Here is a 25,123-nt window from a genome sequence, read left to right as displayed (position 1 = left end):
TCCCAGAGGCCAGTGATGATTGAGCAGAACACTTTGGTATTGTTTTCAGTTCTTAAAATACAAGTGCAGTTACCTTAAAAGAGAGTCTAAATAAAGTGTCTAAAAAGTGTACATAACTTCCCACACAGGCAGTAATTATAAAGTCACAAGAGAGTGACCATATAAATGATAAGTGACATAAATGTATAAGTTTACATTACTGATAAAGGATAAATGAAAGAGTATTGCAAGAGTAAAGTTGAGAATGTGGACCACCCTGTAGCCACCACGGCTATGAAGTGACCGTTGCCACGCCAGTGTCCAGTGCCTTGATAGATGCTCTCAGTGCTCACCTGTGTGCTTGCAGATCGAACAAGAAAAATTGGCATCTCTGAAAAAACAAGATGAAGATAAAGATAAGAGGGATAAGGAAGAAAAAGAAAGCAGCAGAGAGAAGAGGGAGCGGTCTCGCAGCCCAAGAAGGTACATCAAGAGAGATGCAAGTGCAGTGTTGTATAGGTGCTTTGGAGGAAGGGTCCTGAGGGAGGGATGCTCTGCAGCTAGAAGACCTGGGCAGCGTTACTGCAGAGCTGCTGTTTGCTTCTGGGCTAAAGAGAGCTTTTATGTTGCTAGCATTTTGGCACATGTTTTTATATAGCTACCCAGGAGGTTGAGGCAGTGGAAGGTATGGGGTGGCTTCTAGGCCGGGCCAGGCCAGGCAATGCTATAATACTCTGCCTCATCCCCCACCCCCCCAAAAGAGCTAGATCATCTCTGTAATTTAGGTGAGTTACTCATTCTTAAGTAGAAATTTGGATTTCATATTGCTTTGCTTAAATAAAGCATTGGGATTTTTGTTGTTACTGTATTCTGATTATTTCCATTTCCCTTTTATTAAAAAGCTGCTCGTTAGCATTCACATACTTAACCTAATTCCGTGTTCTGCTTTTCTTAGATGGTTGTACTGAACCCAAACTTCAAATCATTTATTTGTTTTCTTCTTTCTTCCAATGAGACTATTGTTAGGTTCACATTTTTAAATCCACGGTTCAGCTTCTGCTATATTTGTGGTGAAAGGTGAGAATTTCATTAGGCTTTTCATTTTTAGGACTTTTTATTTAAAAAAATAAATCTGTGGGGATTTGTAAAGAAAAGAGGAGGTAATATTTTTGTTCTGTAGTTTGTGCTGAGCTGGAAACCTGACAGAAGCAGTGCCTCTAAGTCTCAGTGTGCTCTGCCACGCTGTTTAGCTTTACTACAATTTTTAAAAAATATAAACACTTTTGGATTAGGCACACTACAGCTTAAAATGGAAGAAGGGGCTCCTGCCAATAAAAATTTGGCACTTCTCTTTTCTTGTGAAGAACATACTATTTGCATTGCACCATCCATTTTTCTGCATCTTCAGGCTCTGCCTGGTCATCTCTGATAGGAGCTACCTGTACCTAATCCCTGTGTATTGGTAGGGTTAATTTATTGTTAAGGAAATGGTTGCTTTAAGCACTTTTCTTCTGAGGCATCGATTGGTCTTTGAGTGCTCACTGGGAATAGTTGAGAGCCACTGCCTCCAGCCCAACTCTGGGCCTCCCCGTCTAACTGGTACTTGAGGCTGTTACCTCTGTTTGCTTGTCCTTCTAGTTCTCTCTGGCCTTTTCCTTCTCAAGTAGATGAAATGGATATCTTGTTTCCATGTGAAACTTCTCAGATACAGACAACAGTGGGTAACTTAAAAGATTAATCCTTGATTTTCCCTTTGTCTGCTCTAAACCACATTATTAAAAAATCTGAAAAAATTGCTTTCATCCTAGACGCAAATCCAGATCTCCTTCCCCTAGAAGACGATCTTCCCCTGTCAGGAGAGAGAGAAAGCGCAGTCACTCTCGATCTCCCCGTCACAGAACCAAGAGCCGGAGCCCTTCACCTGCCCCGGAAAAGAAGGAGAAATCTCCAGAGCTCCCAGAGCCGTCAGTGAGAATGAAAGACTCTTCAGTACAGGAGGCCACATCTACGAGGCACGTGCCTAACTCTCTTACCTGTTCCTGCCTTGCTGTTTGCGCTGCCTGCGACTGCTCATTGCTAACCTCAAAGCAAAATAGTTGTTTTCCTTTGGGATTTTTTTTAAGTTTTTTATTATTATAAAGTTAGTGTTAGAAATGAAGCTGAAATTGTGTGTGTGTGTGTGTGTGTGTGTGTGTGTGTGTGTGTGTGTGTGTGTGTGTGTGTTAAAATAAGGAAAATGCTCCACAGGACTACCTGACTACTGTATTGTTCAAAAAATTTCATAGATCATAATTATTGATTTTCCTGCCTGCTTGCCACAATATGTAGTGGACACATTTCTGTTTTGTTTTTTGTTTTCTTTTTGTAATAGGGAGATATAACCCAGACCTTTGCATATTCTTTGTCGCTGACTTATATTCTATATAACATCTTTACCTGCAAATGTAAAGAGATTTATTTCTTTCTGTTAACTGAGATACAAATATACCAAATAAAAGCTAATCTCTCCCTTTTCAGGGGAACTTTTTTTTTTTTAAGATTTTATTTATATGAGTACACTGTCTCTGTCTTCAGGCACACCAGAAGAGGGAGTCAGATCCCATTGCAGATGGTTGTGAGCTACCATGTGGTTGCTGGGAATTGAACTCAAGACCTCTGGAAGAACAGCCAGTGCTCTTATCCGCTGAGCCACCTCTAGCCCTCGGGGAACCTTTTGTGTCCCGTGGCAGGGTTAATGCTGAGCATGATCCCACTTCTCATAGCTCACAAGGCCATAGAGCATGCAGGCCACACACAACCCTGCAGCCTCTGCGGTTGTGTACACTGCTCATAAAGCGCCCATTCATAGTGACTGCAAACTGCTGTGTACCGATTGCCTAGCTGGTAGTTGGTAGATGGGGAGATCCCATCTCGGCTGCCTTTGCCTGTAGACCAGTTGATCTAGTTAGCTCATGGATCAGGCTTTCTGGGCTTATGCAGTTGACAGTGACACAGTTTCTCTGTGTAGCCTTGGCTGTCCTAGAACTCACTCTGTAGACCAGGCTGGCCTCAACTCAGAAATCCGCCTGCCTCTGCTTCCCAGAGTGCTGGGATTACAGGCATGCGCCACCACTGCCTGGCCAGTGACACAGTTCTTGTTGCTCAGTGAGTTCTGATGTGCACCTTATCTTTTGAAACCAAGACGTATTTGTAGGTTTTACAAACCTTATTTTTAAAATACAGTGATCTACATCTGTTATTACTTTTTGTTAGTAGTGAGGGACAGGTCACATTGTTAAGAGTTCAGCTTTATGAGCCAGTTCTTTAATTTTCAGTGTGGGGTTTCAAGGAATTATGGTGGTCTAGCTTGCACCATAAATACTAAAGACAACCAATATTGTTGAATTGACTTAGAATTCTGAGGAGAGTTGGAGGAAAAAAACAAAATGCTATTTTCACAGTGACATCCTGAAAGCTCCCAAGCCTGAGCCTGTACCAGAGCCCAAAGAACCGACTCCAGAAAAAAACTCCAAAAAGGAAAAGGAAAAGACTCGACCAAGATCTCGGTCACGATCCAAATCACGGTCTCGCACCCGTTCTCGATCACCTTCTCATACTAGACCACGACGGCGACATAGATCCCGATCGAGGTGCGTTGTTGCCCTGGGACTAGTATACATTTTAAGTTGTGTGTTCACAACTAAAGGTAGCATTGTAAACTGTCAAAGTTAAAACATTTAGAATGAAGGTTACTCTGTTTATGTGAAGTGCACTTTGCTATGTACTGTAAAAATCTACATGTATAGAACTGGTGGAAATTAGTGTCAAGCAATGTTTTGTTTAGTTTATTTGGGGTCTGATTCTATTTCTTATGGCAGATCATACTCTCCTAGAAGGCGGCCAAGCCCAAGAAGACGACCATCTCCCCGAAGAAGAACTCCACCAAGACGGATGCCTCCTCCGCCAAGGCACAGGAGGAGTAGGTCTCCAGGGAGACGGTGAGACGCTCTTAGTGTCAGGCCTGGGACTTAGGGGGATCCTTGGTATAATTTCAGGGGAAACTTTTTGTCTGTTGGGTGACAGAAATCATACTAGGGAATGTCCTGGAAGCAGCCTGATGCACTTCAAGTGCGGTAATTTAGCTACGAGGATTGCCCAGTGATGGAAAGAGTCACTCATCTTCTAGATCCTGTGTGTTAGCCTTCTAAGAGCTCACTACATTCTTCTGTGGATGAGGACTAGCAGTGTGCTTCAGTTGGTAATGCTTGCTATGAATGCCCAAAGCCTGGCCCTAGATCTATTCCCTAGTACTTACAGACTTCAGATGGTCTTTCATACCTGTAATTTCAGCACACGGGAAGTAGAGGGAAAGGGCCCTAAAGTTCAAAGTCATCCTCTTCATAGACTCTGCTTTTACACACACACACACACACACACACACCCCAAAACCACAAAAAGAACTGACTGCTTTTCTGGGCATTGTTATGTATACAAGGGGTTTTTTGTCTGCATTTATGCATCGTGTGGAGTTCCCCCAGAAGACCGAAGCACATGCTAGATCCCGGGAACTGGAGTTAAGAGATGGTTGTGAGCTACCACATGGGTGCCAAGAACTGAACCCAGGTCCTCTGCAAAAGAAGAAGCTGCTCTTCACCCCTGAGCCATCCTTCTCTGAGCTATCCCCCTCCTGTCCAACTTATAACTTACTACTGCTTTTGAAAGGCAGCTGGCTACAGAGTTGATGAGGTTATTTTACCAGTTTTTTAAACAAACAAACAAACAAACAAACAAAAACGAGCGGTGGTGGCACACACCTTTAATCCCAGCACTTGGAAGGCAGAGGCAGGTGGATTTCTGAGTTCAAGGACAGCCTGGTCTACAGAGTGAGTTCCAGAACAGCCAGGACTATACAGAGAAGCCCTGTCTCAAAAAAACAAAACAAAAAAAAAGTCTCCAGTAGTTCCCAAGTTTTAAGAACTTTACTGTGCAAACACTTGCACCTTGAGGTCGGTGGGCCATTACAGTGTCTGTGCTCCTCTTCCTCTGGTGCTTCTGGGCAATTGAGCTTGAGTCCAGGCTTACAGAGCAGGTTTCTTTACAGTGTCTTTTTTCTAAAAAGATGCATTTTGAATTAATGTGTAGGTGTGTGTGTGTGCATGTGAATATATATGTTCATGTGATTATATATGTTCATGTGACTGCGGGTGCCTGCAGAGGCCTTCAGATCCTTTGGACCTGGAGTAATGCACAGTTGTAAGCTGCTTGATGGTGCTGGGAACCAATGGCCTCTAGAAAGCCACTAATGCTTTAACTGCTAAGCCATCTCTGCCATGCTTTGTAATGAAGCTTTTTGTAACAGCTCAGAGGAAACATGAAAGGATGCAGTTCCCATAATTCCATTCCTAGATAAAGCCATTACTAGTGTCACAAGAAGATGTACCTAACTTTCCCCAAAGTAGAGGCCTGGTGCACAGGAACAGAGGTCTTTTATTGTTATGTTGTCTGGGCTTGCTTTTCAACTCTGCTTTGGACAGAACTTTGATGTCTACTTTTCCCTGTTGCTGCTAGTTTAACCAGGGCCACCTCACTCGGCCTGAGCGTGTGCTCCACCTTGGAAGTGCACTCTTAGCCCTGGGGAAAGCTGTTGAGTTAATGTTCATTACAGACAACCCTAGAAAATGGGAAAACATCCAGTAAGCTCCTTTGAGTTATGTCTTTGCAGCAAATACCAGTCTTCTTTGAGATTGTTGTTGAGGGATCGATATTTAAGCACATAAAGTTGCTGTTGCAGCTGGTGGACAGGACAGACAATGTAGTGGGATTCCAGGCATCAACACTTTTCAGATTGATCTTCTGCTTCAGGAAGAAGTAATGCCAGTGCTCCCTTAGGGCGAGAGAGACCGGTTTCTTCAATTGGAGTTTGGAAAACAGCATGTCTCAGTAGTGTGCACTAGACAATGTAGCAGTCTCGGTATTTTGCAGATTGTGTAAGATTCCCTTTCAGCCAGTTTTTAATCTCACACTTAAGGTAGGGTTTCTTTTTTTCAGGTTCTCAGGAATTCTTCTGCCAAAGGTGAATTCTGCAGGTACACGTAATTGCAACAGAACTTAACCACAGATTTTGCCGCAGAATTCGAGAGGCCCCCTACTTCTAAGTTTATGTAGCTAAATAAATCTCAGATCTTGCACTTATTTTTTAGTGAAACTTAAAAGCTGCTTGACATCACTCTGAATAAGCATTACTCTCTCACCCCCAAAGTTGTGCAAACTCCATAACCCCAGTATTAATCTTCAGGAAGAGGCTGCGTGCTTGCTGGATTATAGCTTTCACAGCTCAAACATAATCAGGAGTTACGTGTATTTACTCTCAGAAATAGCTGCTTTCCTGTCCTAGGTTATGGTGCCATTTCCAATCTTTTTTAAGTAATTTATGTACTTAGCTACATAAACTCAAAAGTTGGATTAAAAGAAATAGCTGTGTTTCTGTGCATATTGTACATCCTGTGAAGTCACTCTCAACGGGTGCAGGTAGTGAAGGGACTGCTTTATTCCACAGGAGGAGGCGTTCTTCTGCATCACTCTCTGGAAGTAGCTCGTCCTCCTCTTCATCTCGTTCCCGGTCACCGCCAAAGAAGCCTCCCAAGAGGACATCCAGCCCTCCTCGGAAAACGCGTAGGTTGTCACCTTCGGCAAGTCCTCCACGGCGAAGGCACCGGCCATCGTCTCCGGCAACTCCACCGCCCAAAACTCGCCATTCCCCAACTCCCCAGCAGTCAAACCGTACAAGAAAAAGTCGTGTTTCTGTGTCTCCAGGAAGAACCTCTGGTAAAGGTACAAACACAGAGCACTTTGTTCTCTTTAGCGTCTGGGTGAACCCAGTTGTCCCTACCCTCCTTCAGAAGCAGATCTTTCTGTGGGATACTGAGTTGGCTTGGCTGAAACGGATGATGTCTGGTTTGGTTTTTTTGTGTGTGTGTGTCCTTCGTGCACAGGTGGCACAGATGAGTAACTTGAGGAGTTGGAGTTGTGTGTTTTTACTGTAAAGGTTCCTTTTATTGAGACTGGTTAACTATTTTCCACCTTCCCTCCCCATACCGCTTCTTAAGGCTTTTTGTTTGATAACTTATTTGCAGACTTTTGTGTTCTATTGTTATTTTCGGTCACAATTATGCTCCCAAAGGAAGGACATGGTGTCCCCTTAAAGGTTGATTTGTTTTATTGATTGATTCCTGGATTTAGGCTCTAGGATGATGTTAATCTGCTCAGGAGATTGGTTTCTGAGGAAATGGAGGCCTGTGAGCGTGCCAGCCAAGTAGAGTGTTAGTCTGTGTGAAGAAAAGGGTAGGATCCATCTGGAGGGTGGCGCCTTGGTGCTAGGGCTGGAGGACTGGGGGCGCTGAGAGGTGAGGGCTGGGATTTTAGAGGTGGTGCTCTGAGCCCATTGACTGGCCGGCCACATGCTGGATAACAAGGAGCAAGCACCAGGAGGCTTAGCCAAGCCATGCCTTCTAGCCTGTTACTGAGGGCTGTCTGGGGGGAGAGCCTGCTAAAATGGAAGCCACAAAAAGTAAAGTACAAGTCATGTAATTTTAACATCAGGTTCATGCAGTAACCAAGTGTGTGATAGATTAAGACAGTTATGTTTTTAACATGTGTTGCATAAATATTATATAAAAAATCAGAGCCGGGTAGTGGTGGCGCACGCCTGTAATCCCAGCACTCTGGGAGGCAGAGGCAGGCGGATTTCTGAGTTCGAGGCTAGCCTGGTCTACCGAGTGAGTTCCAAGACAGCCAGGGCTATACAGAGAAACCCTGTCTCAAAAAAAAACAAAAACAAACAAAAAAAAAAATCAGCCCATTTCAGCCTCTCTTTTGAGTCCATCACCATGTCTTTTGTGGGGAGGTTGGTTTGGGGTTTTTTTGTTTTTTGTTTTTTTCCAAGACAGGGTTTCTCTGTGTAGCCCTGGCTGTCCTGGAACTCACTCTGTAGACCAGGCTGGCCTTGAACTCCTTAGAGTTCTCACAATTATTTTGGAAAAAGAAAATGCATTTTAATTTAAATTATATAGAAGTTATTTTTAAACTATCTAGATAAAAGGAGTTAACTGTAAGAATAGGGCCATTGTTGGAATTTAATAGTTACCTATTTATGAGTCTGCACTGGTGCCAGGCTCCTGCTCTGACATAATCATGCCTGAACATATGTCATAGATAACTGCATTTGAGAGACATCTATTGTGGGGAACAGAGACCTGTTGTGTATCCTTGTGAGCTCAAGAAACAGTTTCTTTACCCAGACAGTTGTAGTTTAGTCTATTTTATGTCCAATGAAGCTCAGAATTGGTTTGAACTATGTGGAAGTGACCTTAGTGTTGACATTTGAGAGCTAGAAAAGAAAAGACCTTATTAATTGTCAGGTTCTTTGGTTGAGTGACAGCCAAGCTTAGTAAAAATCTAAGCGTTCATTCCCAGTTATGCAGTGAGAATTAACAGTTGCTACCTCCGATGACTAGGGAGGAAGACAAAGGGTGGAGTGAAGAAATTGTTTCGGTCTCTACTAGGTACTGCGATCAGATATGCCCACGTTGGTGTCTCTGGATACTTAGGACTGTGGTACTACTGTAATGTAATAGAGTTCCTGATTGTGTTTCCTAGACCAGATGTTAATTAGCCATCTTAGGATCTGTTGTTGATAGTGGGCTAATGAACTAAGAGTAAGGAAAGAAAAATGGCGAGGTGGGGGTAGGTGAGTGGGTGTTGGAAATCAGCCATTGAGTGTAGTTTACAGTCCCATCTGAGGGTGTCTTGGAGGAACTTGAATCAGTCATGATCTGGGTACTGCATAAACTTGTTCTGGTTGAGTGTCCTGTCACAGCTTGTCCCTTTAAATCAGCTGAGTTGTGCTTTGTGGATGCTTCATGTATTCTCTTATTTCTGGTTATATAGTAACTTAGCTTCACAAGTTATCTTTTGGGCAATCTGATATTAATAATTAATAGGACTGTTGAAATGCTTTAAAATTCTGTTTTAGAGTTGGTCTCTTGGATTTCTGACTTCATGCTAGGATGATTTGTTCTTTGAATTATTAAAGCACTATAACAGTCAGTAAAAGGGAAAAAATCTCATTTAGAAAAATACAGAAACAGCCGGGAGGTAGTGGTGCACACCTGTAGTCCCAGCTCTCTGGGAGGCAGAGACAGGAGGATTTCTAAGTTTGAGGCCAGCCTGGTCTACAGAGTGAGTTCCAGGACAGCCAGGGCTATGCGGAGAAACCTTCTCTTGAAAAAACTAAGTCCAAAAAAAAAGAAAGAAAAAAAAATACAGACGCAGATGTTATTTGTAATAATGCTTTATCTCAAGTGAAAGGATAAAGTGTATGCTATAAACTGTTAAAGTCTTAATGAAAGAGACATTAAGTCACGATGAACCCTCCCATGTGTTTATTCACACTGCTTAACAAAATATGTAATGTTGGCTCCATGGGATGTGTATCGCCCTGGCTGTCTGTACTGGGTCTGTTGTGGACTAGGCTGGCTTTAGAGATGCACCTACCTTTGCCTCCGCCTCCCAAGTACTAGGATTACGAGTGTGTGCTCAACCATCAGGTGAAGGTGTAGCTCTTTGTTTTTGGAATTTTTTTTTTCCCCTGAGACAGGGTTTCTCAGTGTTGCCCTGGCTGTCCTGGAACTCACTCTGTAGACCAGGCTGGCCTCGAACTCAGAAATCCGCCTGCCTCCCAGAGTGCTAGGATTACAGGCATGTGCCACCACCGCCCGGCTACAGGGTGTAACTCTTTAATTCTGGTATTACATAGCCAGTTTGAAGCCAGATCTTGTCTCAAGGTAAATAAAATTGATGTTGCAGTGTAGTTATTTTATTTATTCAGTAGACGTACACCAATTATCTTGTAGTGATAACCACTACATTTTCTTCACAGAACCAAGCAAACCACTTTGGTCCCCTGAGATAGTAACTTTGACGTGTGTGTGTGTGTGCGTGCCTTTTGTTTGGTTTTGGTTTTATGAAGTGTTTGTACGTAATCTAGACTGGCAGTCCTGTTTCAGCCTCCTGTATGTTGGTATTTTTAAAAAATTCCGTATGCTTTCCCACACTATGCTGGTGTCTTCAGGCCATTAATCCTCTGCACACCATTAATCCTCTGAGAGCAGCAGCTCTCCAGCCCATTACTCTATGAACTTCAGAACTTCGGAGGTTAAACATTGTCTGTCCAATTCAATGGTGTGTCCAAATAATTTTAGTAGATGGAATTGTTATTTCCTCTTGGATTACTTTAGCAAAGATGAGGTTGAAGTGTTAGATCCAGTTCTCATGGATATATCCTGGTAGTCTATAACAGAATTTATAGTATTAAATAAGGTATAACTGTATTCTAATCAAACAATTTATCAAAATTAATCAGTCATATAAAACAAAAGTCTCAAGGATTTGTTTCTTAGATGGGCCTTTTCAAATGTCTTTTAAATATGCTCATGAGAGTTTGTCTGCATATCTGTGAGAGCACCGCATGTGTGCCTGATGTCCACAGTTCAGAAGACCTCAAATCCCCTGGGAGCAGAGTTAAAGATAATTGTAAGCTGGGTGGGTGCTGGGAACCGAGCCCAGGTCCTCTGCAAATGTAGCAAATGCTCTCTTGACCCTGACTGAACCATCTGAACAGCCCTGAGGATGCTCTTAAGAAGTAGTAGTTGTAAGATTAGTACCCTAAACACAAAATCTTGAGCTCCTATTCTCAGTTTGTTCAGTTGTCTCTGTGTTTCTCAATGTGGTGATGTAATTTTATTTCCAAAGAGCTCTTGTAAACCAGGTATAAGAGTGACTAGACTCTTGTTCAGCAGCATGTTTAATAGTGTACACATCTGGGTTTGGTGGTCTGTGCATGTAGTTCTGGTTCTCTGGGGTTTGAAACAGAAGGATCACTGTGAACCTGAGGCCAGCCAGGATGAGGTAGTGGGACCGGACTCAAAACAAAACCCCAGGTATATATGTCACAGGAAGTACCATAATTTTCCAGTTAATATGAGGTTGATGAGTGGTTCATTCTCCCTCCCCAGAGTTATTCTAGTTTAGAAAACCGTTTTCCTTTCCCTCCCATAGGAGCTGAAATCCAGAGTCTGGGTGTCTTATTCTATACAGGCACTTTGAGGTGCAACCCCGACCGCTTTCTTTCTCTCAGGCTTTAGATTGAACCTTTCATTTGCTCTTAGTCTTTACAATTGTTTAAATCTCTCGGGTATGGTGAAGATTTTATGTGGCATAAGGAGCCTTTGACTTATTGATTAGATAACCAAATATTCTTTCCCTGACCAAGTACCTTTTCCTGTGTGAACTTTATTTTTAAAAGCAGAGCCAGGCATAGGTTCATTAAGGAAAATTAAGAAGACTCTCGACAGTGGGGGGTGGGGGGGTGTAAGGGAGGAATGCCCTTATGTGTTTGTTTTCTTTTTCTCCTGGGGCCTGGGGTCTTGCCAAACAAGTGCTCTGGCACTAGCAGCATCCCAGTTCCCACTTGTTCTGCTCACTGATGCTTCCTGGGTTCTCCTGCAGGCTTTCCTGGGAAAAGCTCAACATCTGAAACTGGTTCCCAGGGTTTTTTAAAGTATTACTATTTTATGCAAATGAGTTATACATGTATATGTCAGGGCAATAAAACCTTTTTTTAATGTACAAGTGGGGGTGAGGCATGTACTGTTGCTTGCAAGGGCCATAGGAGGCCAGAGGCAGGAGATCCCCCGGAATGGAAGTCACCTGTGTTTGTGAGCCACCAATGTGTGTGCTGGGAGCCAAGCTCATCTCCTACAAAGCACTGAGCCAGGGCAATAGAATTGGTTTTTGTTTTTTAAAACAATTTTTGAGAATTGATTCTTCTACTTTGTTGAGGCAGGGTCTCCTCTTCTCTGCTATTGTGGCATCTATTCCAAGGTGGGTGGCCACAGCCTTGCAGGGCAGTCCACAGCCTGCGCTCCTGCCAAGCGGTTGGATACTGGGCGCAGAAGCACTCCACTGCCTCCGCTGCTGCTGACCTGGGCTGGGAGCAATCATGCAGGGCTCTTGCTAGCCCTGGAGAACTAGTTTTTGAAGCTTTCCATGTTTAAATTTTAGGTTAAATTTTTCATGTGAAGAGTCTGATCCATTCTTGTGCTATTAAAACATTGCTCTTTTTATTGTGTGAGGTTTTCTTCTTCTTTTTTAGTGACAAAACATAAAGGTACTGAGAAAAGAGAGTCGCCTTCTCCAGCTCCTAAGCCTAGAAAAGTGGAGTTGTCTGAGTCTGGTAAGTTGTAATGATTTTCTAGAGATTGGTTTTTTTTTTTTTTTTTTTTTTTCTTGAGACAGGGTTTCTCTGTGTAGCCCTGGCTGTCCTGGAACTCACTCTGTAGACAGGCTGGCCTCGAACTCAGAAATCCGCCTGCCTCTGCCTCCCAAGTGCTGGGATTAAAGGCTTGCGCTATCACTGCCCAGCATAGAGATTGGTTTTTTATTTTTTCTTCCATATGTGATTATTCCCTAGAGTTGGAGATTGAATGTGCAGTTGGGAAGAGCTGAAAGTGGCGGACACAGACTTTGTGAGGGTCCCAGCTGTAGCATTTAAGTGTGCTCTGTTTGGTTATTTTGTTCATTGGAACCTCATTTGTTTTCTCCTGTATTTGGACATAATTTGGGATTTGACAGCTAGCTGGGGTATTTGCCGAAGTCTTTGGATTTTTGGTTTTGTCGAGACAGGGTTTCTCTGTGTAGCCCTGGCTGTCCTGGAACTCACTCTGTAGACCAGACTGGCCTCGAACTCAGAAATCCGCCTGTCTCTGCCTCCCAGAGTGCTGGGATTACAGGTGTGTGCCACCACTGCCCGGTGATTTGCAGAAGTCTTATCTCCCAGGACTGGCAGCTGAACTGAGTGCCTGCTGTGTTCTGTTGTGTCACATTACTTATGTGTAACTAAAGAAACACTTTGTAAATGCATCTATCTTTCAGAAGAAGACAAAGGCAGCAAAATGGCTGCAGCTGATTCTGTGCAGCAGAGGCGACAATACAGACGACAGAACCAGCAGTCTTCATCTGGTATGGACAACAAACAAATGCTTTCCACTCTCACCTGTGGGACCCCAGCACTGGGAGGCTAAGGCAGGACAGACAGTTCCTGTAGAGCATGGGTCCAGTAAGGGTTACATAGTGAGTGAGTCCCCAGAACAGCAGACCAGAAGCCTCTGATACCACTGTTCAGAAGGTGGAGGCAGGAGGGTGAAAGTCCAGTTATTCTTGGCTACATGGTAAATTTGAGACAAGCCTGGACTACATGAGACCCTGGTTCCCCCACCACAGACAAACACACATCCCTTTTAAAATTTTATGCATGTTCATGTTTTACTTGCATGCATGTCTGTACCATGTTTATGTCTGCTCCCCAAGATCAGAAAACAGGGCATCAGATCGAGTGAGGATCTGGAATAGACATTATAAGCCACCATGTGGGTACAGGGAATTGAACCATTTGCCTTCATGGGTTGTATTTGGGCCATAGGTCTCAGTTGGGCACTGGGTATCTCTTTCTTGTTTTAAACCCTTAAATTTTACTTTTAAATTGCTATATTGTTAGGAAGGTAATAAATCTGGCTAGGAGTGTAGCTGTAATATAGTACAGTTTACTGTGAACAAAGCTCTGAGCTTTATTTCCAATATTATTAAATATAAGGTAACCCAAGCGGTGGTGGTTCTATTACTTGGGAGTTTGAGCCCAGCCAGGGCTACACAGGAAAACCGTGTCTCAAACAAACAAAACAAAAGGTAATTGACCTAGAGTACAATAGTAAGACAGAAAATGAAATTGGAAGGCCAGTTTATTCCCTAATATTTGAGTCTAGTCCTAAGTCTTTCGGCAATTTTAATCTACATAAGAGGAAGTCTATGGTTTAGAAGATCATACTAGCTTTTATGAATCTATTTCATTTGTTACTAGTAGCTATTTGGTCTCACTATGTAGTTATGGCTAGCCTGGAATTCACTATAGTTCTAATTGTTAGATTAAAAAGAAAGAACACAGAAGCCTACTGTTTAAGCCAGAGGCTCTATTCTTACATTACTTGTGTTACTTATTTGGGCTTTGTGTGGATTTGGTTTGATTTGGGGTTTTAAGAAAAGGTTCCATGTAGCTCAGGCTTGCCTTGAACTTGCTGTGTAGCCAAAAATGACTTTATACTTGTAGTTTTGACTGCATATAAGTGCTGAGAATGCAGCTTTGCCCCACTGCACCCAGTTTATGCCATACTGGAGATGGAGTCCCAGGGTCTCGTGCATGCTAAGGCAATCTCTCTACTACCAGTCACACCCCTCGTGCTCAGGTTATAGTTGGAATTATAGTAGTAAGTTTTATTTTTTATTTCAAGTAGCTTGGTGATCCTTTTTTGTTGTTCTTTTGCTGCTGGTGTGCAGCACAGGGCCTGCCTTCTCATGAATTACACATCAGCCCATAGAATCTTTTGAAGCTTTACTTTGTTAATTGGGGGAAAAAAATCACTAGAGTTTTATTTAGTTTTGTTGCTGATGGTGAATTTCACATTGTGCTTCCCTACCTCCCTGTCATCAGATGTGCGTGTGCACCAGCAGGCCTGATTTTACATCCCTGCGTTTTCCTCCTAAGAGATCCATACAGGCATCAGCACTTCTGAGATATACTAGTCTTATGTTTGCTACTTTTCTGCTAGGTGTGGATTGTTGACTGTCACTAAAATTGTACTGATTAGATTATCCTGGTGGGAGCTGGAGAGATGGCTCAGAGGTTAAGGGCACTGACTGCTCTTCCAGAGGTCCTGAGTTCAATTCCCAGCAACCACATGGTGGCTTACAACCATCTGTAATGGGATCAGATGCCCTCCTCTGATGGGTCTGAAGACAATGACAGTGTACTTACATATGATAATAAATAAAGAAATTTAGATTGTCCTGGTGGTACTGAGAATTGAACCCATGACTTCATGCTGAATGAATTGAATCATGGCTTCATGGTAAATGCTGAGTCATTGGGTTTTAACCTCTAAGTAACATTTTTCCCAGTGCTGGGTGTAGAACCCAGGACCTTGAGCATGCAGTGTAGGGGACCAAGAGGTTCGATGGGGGGGAGTGTAGGTGGGGGGGAGTGTGTGTGTGTGTGAGAGAGAGAGTGTGTGTGTGTGTGTGTGTGTGTGTGTGTGAGTGTGTGTGAGAGAGAGAGAGAGTGTGTGTGTGTGTGTGTGTGTGATATTTTGTTGTTGTTCTTTGCTCTGTGATTACAGACTCTGGCTCCTCTTCCACCTCAGAAGATGAGCGGCCCAAGAGATCCCATGTGAAGAATGGTGAGGTAGGCAGGCGGCGGAGACATTCCCCTTCTCGGAGTGCCTCTCCATCACCTCGCAAGCGCCAAAAAGAGACTTCCCCTCGGTAACAGTCTTCATTAATGGTTTTGACTGATCAGTGGTTGGGTTGAAACTAATTTATAGCTTAGGCCTCCAAATTATTTTAGAACTGGGCAGATTCTTCATGTCAAAACTGGTTGTTGGGTTTGGGCTTTTGGTTAGGTGTTTGTTTTGTTTTTTGTTTTCTGTTGATAGTTAATATTAAAACTAGACAAGTTTTGAGTGACTGCCTTATTTAGGCATGAATATAGCAATTAAATCATAGCGTTAATTGCAGACATTTTGAAGCTTTAAGAAATGCTTCCCACGAAGGGTTAACTTGCAGGAGTGGAGCTCTTGACATGTGTTTCTCTCCACTGCTCCCAGGATGCAGATGGGAAAGCGATGGCAGTCACCAGGGACCAAAAGGTTGGTTAGACGTTGTTCTTGCAAATGAGGGTTACGGAGCAGGATTACTTATTTTTCTGTTCAGGTGACTGTCCCCATTTTACATGTCACTGGAGAAAGTCTTAGGATGCTCTGGTGTGTGTTTTTGTTTGTACTTTGTCAGATGACTGCTAGAAAGGGCTGTGAGGAGTTGACTTCAGAGCCTTTTCTGATCTAGTAGTTCTAGGTCCTTGACTGTGTAGGGAGTGACGTGTTTAAGATCTTCCTTGTATTTTTGTTTGTCCTGGATATGTGTGACTACAATGGAGGTCAGAGGACGCTTGTAGGGACTGGTTCCCTGTGTTTACCATGTGGGTCCTGGGAAGCGAACTCATTCAGTTCTTCAGGCTCAGCCGTGCTGCCTTTACCTGCTGAGCTCACCTCATCAACCCTGGCTCTCTCACTCTTCCCATTTGTTGAATTTTGTGGTTTTGAGACAGGGTCTTCATGTATAGCCCTGGCTGTCCTGGAAATTGCTGTGTAGGTCAGGCTGGCCTTGAACTCAGAGATCCACCTACCTCTGGGCTGGGATTAAAGGTGTGCACCATGAATTAAGTATGATTTTGAGTATGTAAAGTGGTAATATGAAATAATAATCACATATCACCAGCAAACCTAAATCAAATCTGGTTGGAAATCAAATGTGGTAGTAAATTCTGAATAGTCGGGACCTGGTAAACTTTAGAAACTGAGCCAGGTTCACGAGTCAGCCCCGACTGGGCATGGAGCTAAGGACTCTTACGTTGACTTCTTTCTCATTGTGTGTCAAGGGTGACAAACTGGCTTAACTTTCATTTAAGTCTTTTGTAAGGTTGTTACTAGTTTGCTAATGTATGGTATTTGGTATGTGGCTTGTGTTACAGGTTTATTACAGAACTCACAATTGGAGAGTTTGGGTCTTGAATATACGTTTAACCACATTACCCCCAAGGCAAGCTCTAGTACTTAAGACAGCCTTGTGGCTTGGTGGTGGTGGTGCACGCCTGTAATCCTAGCACTCTGGGAGGCAGAGGCAGGCGGATTTCTGAGTTAGAGGACAGCCAGGGCTACAGAGTGAGTTCCAGGACAGCCAAGGCTACACAGAGAGACCCTGTCTCCAAAAAAAAGAGAGAGAGAGAGCTTTGTGGCTTGTCTTTAGGGTATTGGTGGATATGACACACCCAGTCCCTTTTCAGTGCTGGGGATATATTTCTTAGAGATAAGACTGTAAAGGTTGGAGATACAGCTCAGAGATAGAGCATCACTTAGGGTATGCAGTCCCTCTGTTTGCCAGGGCTTCCAGATTGGGGCCGCAAGTCATTTGGTGTATGTCAACATCGAAATGTTTCTCATAAAGAATCAAAGTCGACTGAAAAGCCTTTTCAAGCACAGCTCGGCTGAGCTTAGCCCTGACGCGGTTCACATAAGTCTCAGATAAGTTCCCAACCGATTATATATATCCCAACTAAAAAGTGTTCTAGTGGCCAGGCAGTGGTGGTGCATGCCTGTAATCCCAGCACTCTGGGAGGCAGAGGCAGGCGGATCTCTGAGTTCGAGGCCAGCCTGGTCTACAGAGTGAGTTCCAGGACAGCCAGGGCTACACAGAGAAACCCTGTCTCGGAAAAAAAAAAAAAAAAAAAAAAAAAACAAAATAAAAAAAAAGTGTTCTAGTGACAGGTTTGGAATTTTTTCTCTTTGTCAGTTGGGTGGTTTATGTCATAAACAAATGCGTGTTTTTGTCTGAAGCTAACATCACAAAGCTGTCTTTAACTCATACCAAAAGTAACATAAATAATGTTTCTGCTCTGGGTTAGTTAAGCACTGTAAATATACTTCATGGGATGACTTAATTATAAATGTTACTGATTGAGACTAACTCTGATTTCTTATTTAGTAGTAGAAGGAGGAGAAGTCCCTCCCCACCTCCTGCCAGAAGGCGCCGATCTCCTTCTCCAGCCCCTCCTCCTCCTCCCCCGCCTCCTCCTCGGCGGCGCAGATCTCCTACACCCCCACCACGACGAAGGTACTATGTCCAATCGATTCATGGTAGCTCTGGGTCTTTATTGTGGAAGTTGCTTTGTATGAAACATTGCATCTCTATGGTCATAAAAGGTCACATAAATGTGAACTCCTTTATGGGACACAGAACTCTGTAGAAACAGAAAATAGGACCGCGTAGTGGTGATGCTAACATTTCATCCCAACTCTCGGGAGGTGGAGGCAGGCAGATCTTTGAATCCAAGTCTACCCTGGTCTACAGAGGAAGTTTCAGAACAGACAGGCTACACAAAAATAGTAAAAACAAAAAAGAAAACCACCACCAAAATCCAGCCAAACAAAAAATGAAAGAAAGAGAAGAAAATAGGAGCCAAGGGTATTATGCTCAGAATCTAAACTCTTAAAAAGGCTGGGACAGGGAAGTTTTGAGTTGGAGGTCAGCCTGAGTTACAGAGAAACTAAACCCTGCCCAACAAACAAACAAACACAAATGGGAGAAGTAACTCCATGGGTATGTAGGGTGAGAGGCGTGAGGGCTGTCGGCGGCTGCACAACCACAGGAGTGTTCTCAACCATTACTTTGTGCACATTAACCATTGCACTGACCTGTACATATTGGGAAGCCTTGGTGATGCTCCTGCCAATCATGTAGGACCCTAGACTGACAAGTGCTAGCAGTCCCAATCAAAAGGTTATTCCATGAAGGGAGAGGTTAGAACTCTTCAGAAAATGTCTGTCATGTGCTGTGTTTGTCAGCACACAGCCATAATCCCAGTTCTTAGGAGGCAGAGGCAAAACGATCAACACTGGTTTGGAACCAACCTAAATTGTATCTCGAGTTCCGGGGGAGCTGACACATCTGATGTGGAGTGAGCCCATGCAAGCACTCACTGCAGAGTGGTCCCTGTTTCCATAGCACTCACTGCAGAGTGGCCCCTGTTTCCGTTGTCCTTGTTTAATAAGATCTTAGGATGCAGAGCAGACCGCCCTCAGATTTCAGGCTGTCTCAAATACTTCCCAAGCACTGGGATTACAGATTGGATCCACTGTAATTATGGATAATTAATTCATAATTATCTAGGTCTATTTTACCACTTTGAATATTGGCTTGTTGTAAACCCAGCTCTGAGCAGGAATTTTTATTGAAAATCCAAACACAAGTTGTACAGTTTCCCTAAATGTTGTAATACATGTAATTCCTGTAGGACATAACAGAAAAGCTGCATAGAGCTTTTAGAAATATCTTTGCTTACAGTGAAAGTAGACTAATACGTGGTCCTTTGAGATGGAAGAGGACTAGGCAGTTTGTTGAAGGCTTCCTCAGTAACCTAGGATACCAGTTAATTCAAAGGAGACAACAACATCACAGAAAACCTTTGTTTTGTGTGTGGAGTGTTTTGTCTATATATGTGGGTGTGCACTGTGTGTAACCTGGTGACCATAAAAGTCAGAAAATAGAATTGGGTCCCCTTAAATGTGAATTGCAAACTTCAGTGAGCTACCACATGGGTGCTTGGCACCACAGCCAGGCTATGGCAGCACATGTTTAATCCCAGGCATGTACACCTCTGAGTTTGAGGCCAGTCTTGTCTACAGAGCAAGTTCCAGGACAGAGAAACTGTTATCTAAAAAACACCAGGGGGATGGGGGAACGAGCCCTCTCTCCAGCTCCTGTCGCAGAACTCAGTAAAGCTGACTTTTTCAGTTGTTAACTGGTTGCCTGGCGACAACTGATGCTCACAGTTACTACAACACAGTGGGAGCAATGCTTTGTTTTATATAATTATATAAATTCTCTTGGTTTGCTGAATTTAAATTGTTTCTGAGAATTTAAACTTTCTCCATAAACACAACACAGTATCCTCTTGTCAGTCGTGGTGATCTGTATGTTACTTTGAAATATATCTCCTGACATAGTGCTAGCTACCGGACAGTTATGATTAGTTACTTCTTATTTAATTAATTTTCCTGATTCTGGATTGGCTTAGCAAGATGGCTCAGTGGATGAAAGTGCTTGCCATAAAACTATAGTGACCTAAGTTTGATCCCAGAATCATATAAAAGGTGGGCAGAGACACAAAGATGTCCAAGCAGAACTTACTTGCATGATATGTGGGTGTGCACAGATAACAACAGTAGTAATCAGTGGTTTGGACTGGTTTTGGAACTGTCCATTTCATCTTACTGGTGTGTGTTTTTTCTAGGACCCCTTCTCCTCCCCCACGCCGCCGCTCTCCGTCTCCAAGAAGATACTCCCCCCCCATCCAGAGGAGATATTCTCCTTCCCCACCTCCTAAGAGGAGAACTGCCTCACCTCCACCCCCGCCCAAGCGAAGGGCGTCACCATCTCCTCCACCAAAGCGCCGGGTTTCCCACTCTCCACCTCCTAAACAAAGAAGCCCCCCAGTCACCAAGAGACGCTCACCCTCCTTATCTTCAAAGCATAGGAAAGGGGCGTCCCCAGGCCGCTCCACCCGGGAGGCCCGGTCACCACAACCAAACAAACGCCATTCGCCCTCACCACGGCCTCGGGCTCCTCAGACCTCAAGCCCTCCCCCTGTACGAAGAGGAGCTTCAGCGTCACCCCAAGGAAGGCAGTCCCCATCTCCAAGTACTAGGCCTATTAGGAGAGTCTCCAGGACTCCGGAGCCCAAAAAGATAAAAAAGTAAAAACGCCTAATGGGTATTTTTTGTTTGTTTGTTAAGAATACGTAGTTGTATAATGTGTAGAATCCTGTCTCTTATTGAGCAGTTACAAAAATAATAAGCAGGCTGGTGGTGGCACACTTTGAATCCTCGAACTAGGGAGGTAGAGAGAACAGCAGATCTCTTGAGTTCAAGGACAGCCCTGGCTACACAGAGAAACCCTGCCTCAAACAGTCAATAGTAGTAATAGTAGCAATAGTAACTCTTCCTGCTTTGCACCAAGCTCCTTGTAGCATAAATTCCAGAGGGCTTTACTTGGTACTTGTAAGATCTAAGCATCAGGTACTTGAGAGATGTTTCTGAGTCTCAAGTAAAATGAGCTTCCTTTCCTCTCTTTATTATCTTGTGTAAAGGGCATTTTGCCTGTATGTATATCTGTACACCCACTTCATGTGGGCCGTGTCACAGCCCCAAAGCACATGTCAGTTCCTGTGGAACAATAGTTGTACTTAACTGTGAGCCATGCTGGTGCTGGAAAATGAACACCAGTCCAGCCCCTGGCAGGCTCGTGATACTGATCCTGAGCAGGCTTAGGGAAAGTAACGAGCCAGTGTCACCAGTGTGCTGCAGGAAGACCATCAGGAAAGTGGCATGAGTGACATCGGAGAAGACTTGGGTGACAGTGTGAAGTGTGTGTCTTCCATGCAGTGTCTGTTCTCACTCAGCGGTGCCTATTTTCCCTCTTTGTCTAGGGCCGCCTCACCAAGCCCTCAGTCCGTAAGAAGGGTTTCATCCTCCAGATCTGTCTCTGGATCTCCTGAACCAGCAGCTAAAAAGCCTCCAGCACCTCCCTCTCCTGTGCAGTCTCAATCACCCTCCACAAACTGGTCACCTGCAGTACCAGCCAAGAAGGCTAAAAGCCCAACACCAAGCCCGTCCCCTGCCAGGGTACGTACCTGCTTGGTTTTGGACATCTTTTATAAATTAGTGAGCTGGGGATGATGGAGGGGACTTAATCCCAGGTCTCAGTGGGCAGAAGCAGGGTCAGGCGTTCAAGACAAGCCTCAGCCTTGGTCTTATGATTTTATACCTCTTAAAGACCAGTTAGTAGGTGAAATTTTTTAAAAAATAGAAATTGTCAAACCCACTGTTGTGGTATATACCTTTAATCCTAAGCATTCTGGAGGCAGAGGCGGAAGCAGGTTAGTGTCTTAGTTCAAGGCCACCCTGGGCTACACAATCTCAAAAACAATGAAGTTGCAAGTTAGAGTCAGTTAAAATAATGTATATAGCTGGGTGGTGGTGGTGCACGCCTGTAATCTCAGCACTCTGGGAGGCAGAGGCAGGTGGATTTCTGAGTTTGAGTCCAGCCTGGTCTACAGAGTGAGTTCCAGGACAGCCAGGGCTATACAGAGAAACCCTGTCTTGAAAACCAAATCAATCAATCAATAATGTATATAAATTTCGTATAAAGACAGTATTTAAAATATGGGTTTTTTTTATTTTTGTTTTTGTTTTTTAGAGACAGGGTTTCTCTGTGTAGCCCTGGCTGTCCTGGAACTCACTCTGTAGCCCAGGCTGGCCTCAAACTCAGAAATCTGCCTGCCTGTGCCTCCCAAGTGCTGGGATTAAAGGCGTGTTCAACCAGTGCCTGGCAAGATAGTATCTAGAATATGGTGGTTCAGTTAAATCTCTTTTCTTTTCCCCAAGACAGGTTTGTCTGTGCAGCTCTGGCTGTCTTGGAACTCTGTAAATCAGACTGCCTCTGCCTGAGGTGCTGGGATTAAAGGCATGCCCTGCCACTGCCCCTCCAGTTAAAGAATCTTCGGATAGTTAGTAAAGTTCGAGAGAAAATATATTTTGAATTGGAATTTGATTTTCTTTTCTAGAATGATCTAGATTCTAGGGAATCTCTCTGATTCTCTTGCTAGGCTATTGAACAGTTAACTGCTACTGATATTCAGTGAATGGCATGAACCAGTCGGCTTTGCATTAGATGACTTGGCCTAGCTGTCAGTCGGTTTGTGTCGGGAGTGTGCTGGTGGCAGTTTGAGTAATGCAAAGATAGGTTTGGGTATCTTACTTAGATGAGGGCGTAGCTTACGGGGCTTATGGAGATGCTGCCCTGTTGTAATGGAATATCTTGAGCTAGAAGATGGCTCAGTTAATTCAGGCACCTGCCTGCAGGCCCGAAAACCTGAGTCCATCCCTGGAATGCACATGGTGGATGGGAAAGACTGACTCCCCTCAGGAGTGAGACAGTCCAGGCTATTCATAAGTGTCGGGGAGCTAAGTGTGAGAGGTTTATGATTGCTCCTCAATGAACCTCATGGTCAGGGGCCGGAAGGCAACTTGTGTCAGCTCAGGCCCCCAGCCGTTGACACCCATTCACATCCTGTCCAAGTCAGTCAGCATTGAGACCCCACCTGGCATTAGTGTGCGTCTCTTCTCTAAGAGCACTCTCATTAGTGGCAGTTGTCTTTGCACTGCTGTGAAACAAGCATTTATTTAAGAGGCAAAAAACAGGATTTTAATCACCTCAATGGCTTCACTGCTTCTGTGATTTTAGAATTCTGATCAAGAAGGAGGTGGAAAGAAAAAGAAGAAGAAGAAGGACAAGAAACACAAGAAGGATAAGAAACACAAGAAGCACAAAAAACACAAGAAGGAGAAGGCTGTGGCCGTAGCCACCCCAGCTCCTGCCGCCCCTGCAGCTGTTTCTGCCGCTGCCACCACATCAGCACAGGAAGAGCCTGCAGCAGCACCAGAGCCCAGGAAGGTATTCACACTGCCTCTGCCTACTGCCCGAGACGTGTTTGTGCTTCTCCCAGCGACATCCTGTTTCCTATAGTATTTTGATGTTTCCTGGTAACCTGCCAGAATCAAGAAGAGTACAAGTGCTTCCAGAGAGCTTAATGCTGGACTGTTTCAGGTTTTTAAAGCTACTGTCAAGGAACAGAGCACAGGACCTTTTGCTGTGGATTGGGCATGTATGCCACCCCTGAGCCACACCCCTAGATACGCACAATAAGTGCAATTAAAAAAAGCGGGGGCACCTCCAAGTAACTGACCACGGCAGGGTCTGTATGTGTGCTCACCCACAATGTGCATATAGAGGCACACACGTGTGTGTGTCTGTGTCTGTGTCTGTCTGTCTCATATTTTTAATGCACTTTACAAAGTCAGGGCAATTTGCAGAGTGAATTCCTAGCCAGGCCGTGGTGGCTCACGCCTGTAATCCCAGCACTCTGGTAGGCAGAGGCAGGCAGATTTCTGAGTTCGAGGACAGCCTGGTCTACAGAGTGAGTTCCAGGACAGCCAGAGCTATACAGGGAAACCCTGTCTTGAAAAAACCAAATCCAAAAAACAAAAACAAAAAAAAAACAAAACAAAACAAATACAGAGTGATTTCCTTAGGATAGGACACAGGTCATCAGGGCTGGGGGCACGCTCCCTCCGCTGTCTTGCCTAGAGCTCATTGCTTCAGATAGGCCACTGGAGCACAGCTATCCCAGCTCCTCAGCACTGGCGCTGCAGGTGTGCCACCTGGGGGTCCAAGCTCAGCCCCGCATGCGAGCGAGCGTGTGTGTGTGTGTGTGTGTGTGTGTGTGTGTGTGTGTGTGTGTGTGTGTGTGTGCGCGCGCGCGTGCGCACGTGCGCGTACCAGCAACACAGGAATACAGCTCGGTTGGCTGAGGGCTCAGCTCTGGATACTTGGGTATGGTGGTAAGCCCAGCTCTTAGGAGGTTGCCACGAAAAGCTCAGAAGCTCAGGGTTGATGATGGCACCATAACAAATTCTAAACAAGCTGAGGCTACAGAGCGGCCCTGTCTCAGAGCATTGGGTGGTTTTGTGTGTGCAGAACTGTGTAGTTGTTGCTGTTTGGTTCTGGTCTGTGCTCGGGGTCTCCCGCAGTGTCTCAAGACTTACTGTGTACCTGGTTTGGGTTTGTTTCTCAGGAGACTGAGAGTGAAGCTGAGGATGACAACCTTGACGACTTAGAGAGGCACCTACGGGAGAAGGCCCTGCGGTCCATGCGGAAGGCTCAAGTGTCCCCACAGTCCTAAGCGGACATGTTTGTTATGTTGTAAATTTTATTTGGTTTGTACTCAATTCAATTTCAAAATTGCTAAAATGTGTTTGAGCTTTAGACTATAACATTTGTTGTAATAATTGCTAGGTTGAAGTTCACCATGTTTAAAAAAGGGGGGGGGCATGGATTTACATTACAAAGGTGTCCACAGTGCATTAGTGACATTCTTCCATTGACATTTAGAGTGACATATTTTAAGCCAAAAAAAAAAAAATCTCTTTTTTAAAAAAGGGGGTTTGAATATTGTTGGCATTCTTGTGGTTTCTTTAAAAGCCCTTGCCTCTCCCGAGAGGTTGTTTTTTTTTTTTTTTCTCCCTTTTCTCTTGAATCTTAGCACCCACATAAATTCTGCTTCCAACCTTGTATAGGTTTGCAAGCTTTCCCAGAAGTGAGACCACTGTTGAAGAACCACAGAGGTTTGAGTGGGCGAGTGTTCGCTCTGTTGCCTGTGGAGTCTGCTGTGCGGCAGGGTCCCAGCTCTAGAGCTACAGGGCTGCCCTGTGGGACGGTTCCTAAGCTGAGTTGGAACTTGAAGTTGTGTTGTTTTGTTTCCTTCTCCCCTTTTCTTCCTCTTTTGTAAAGGCGATTTACTAGACCCAGGACGGACCTTCAGTTATAT

At 44.2% G+C, this 25,123-nt stretch overlaps 1 protein-coding gene across 11 annotated transcripts in view; it reads left to right on the top strand.

Annotated features, from left to right (window-relative positions):
* Srrm1 (serine and arginine repetitive matrix 1) overlaps positions 1 to 24,815 on the top strand; it is a 32,768-nt gene extending 7,953 nt beyond the window's left edge. For 2 of the 11 annotated variants that reach the window (XM_052177725.1, XM_052177736.1), the window contains 14 exons: positions 347 to 462; positions 1,788 to 1,991; positions 3,420 to 3,608; positions 3,837 to 3,956; positions 6,515 to 6,789; positions 12,170 to 12,250; positions 12,949 to 13,035; positions 15,243 to 15,387; positions 15,729 to 15,770; positions 17,662 to 17,790; positions 19,970 to 20,431; positions 21,164 to 21,359; positions 22,981 to 23,190; positions 24,371 to 24,815. In XM_052177725.1, coding sequence (XP_052033685.1) covers positions 347 to 462; positions 1,788 to 1,991; positions 3,420 to 3,608; positions 3,837 to 3,956; positions 6,515 to 6,789; positions 12,170 to 12,250; positions 12,949 to 13,035; positions 15,243 to 15,387; positions 15,729 to 15,770; positions 17,662 to 17,790; positions 19,970 to 20,431; positions 21,164 to 21,359; positions 22,981 to 23,190; positions 24,371 to 24,478 — 2,364 coding nt within the window. In that variant the 3' untranslated portion in view covers positions 24,479 to 24,815. The remainder of the gene's footprint in view (positions 1 to 346; positions 463 to 1,787; positions 1,992 to 3,419; positions 3,609 to 3,836; positions 3,957 to 6,514; positions 6,790 to 12,169; positions 12,251 to 12,948; positions 13,036 to 15,242; positions 15,388 to 15,728; positions 15,771 to 17,661; positions 17,791 to 19,969; positions 20,432 to 21,163; positions 21,360 to 22,980; positions 23,191 to 24,370) is intronic. The other 9 variants (XM_052177732.1, XM_052177729.1, XM_052177728.1 and 6 more) reach the window with 9 other exon arrangements.
* The last annotated feature ends 308 nt before the right edge of the window (positions 24,816 to 25,123 follow it).

Source organism: Apodemus sylvaticus, chromosome 3 (assembly GCF_947179515.1).
Source record: "Apodemus sylvaticus chromosome 3, mApoSyl1.1, whole genome shotgun sequence".
NCBI classification, from domain to species: Eukaryota; Metazoa; Chordata; class Mammalia; order Rodentia; family Muridae; genus Apodemus; species Apodemus sylvaticus.
Note: the sequence above shows the minus strand (reverse complement) of the source record. Positions and strands in the feature narration are given on the sequence as shown.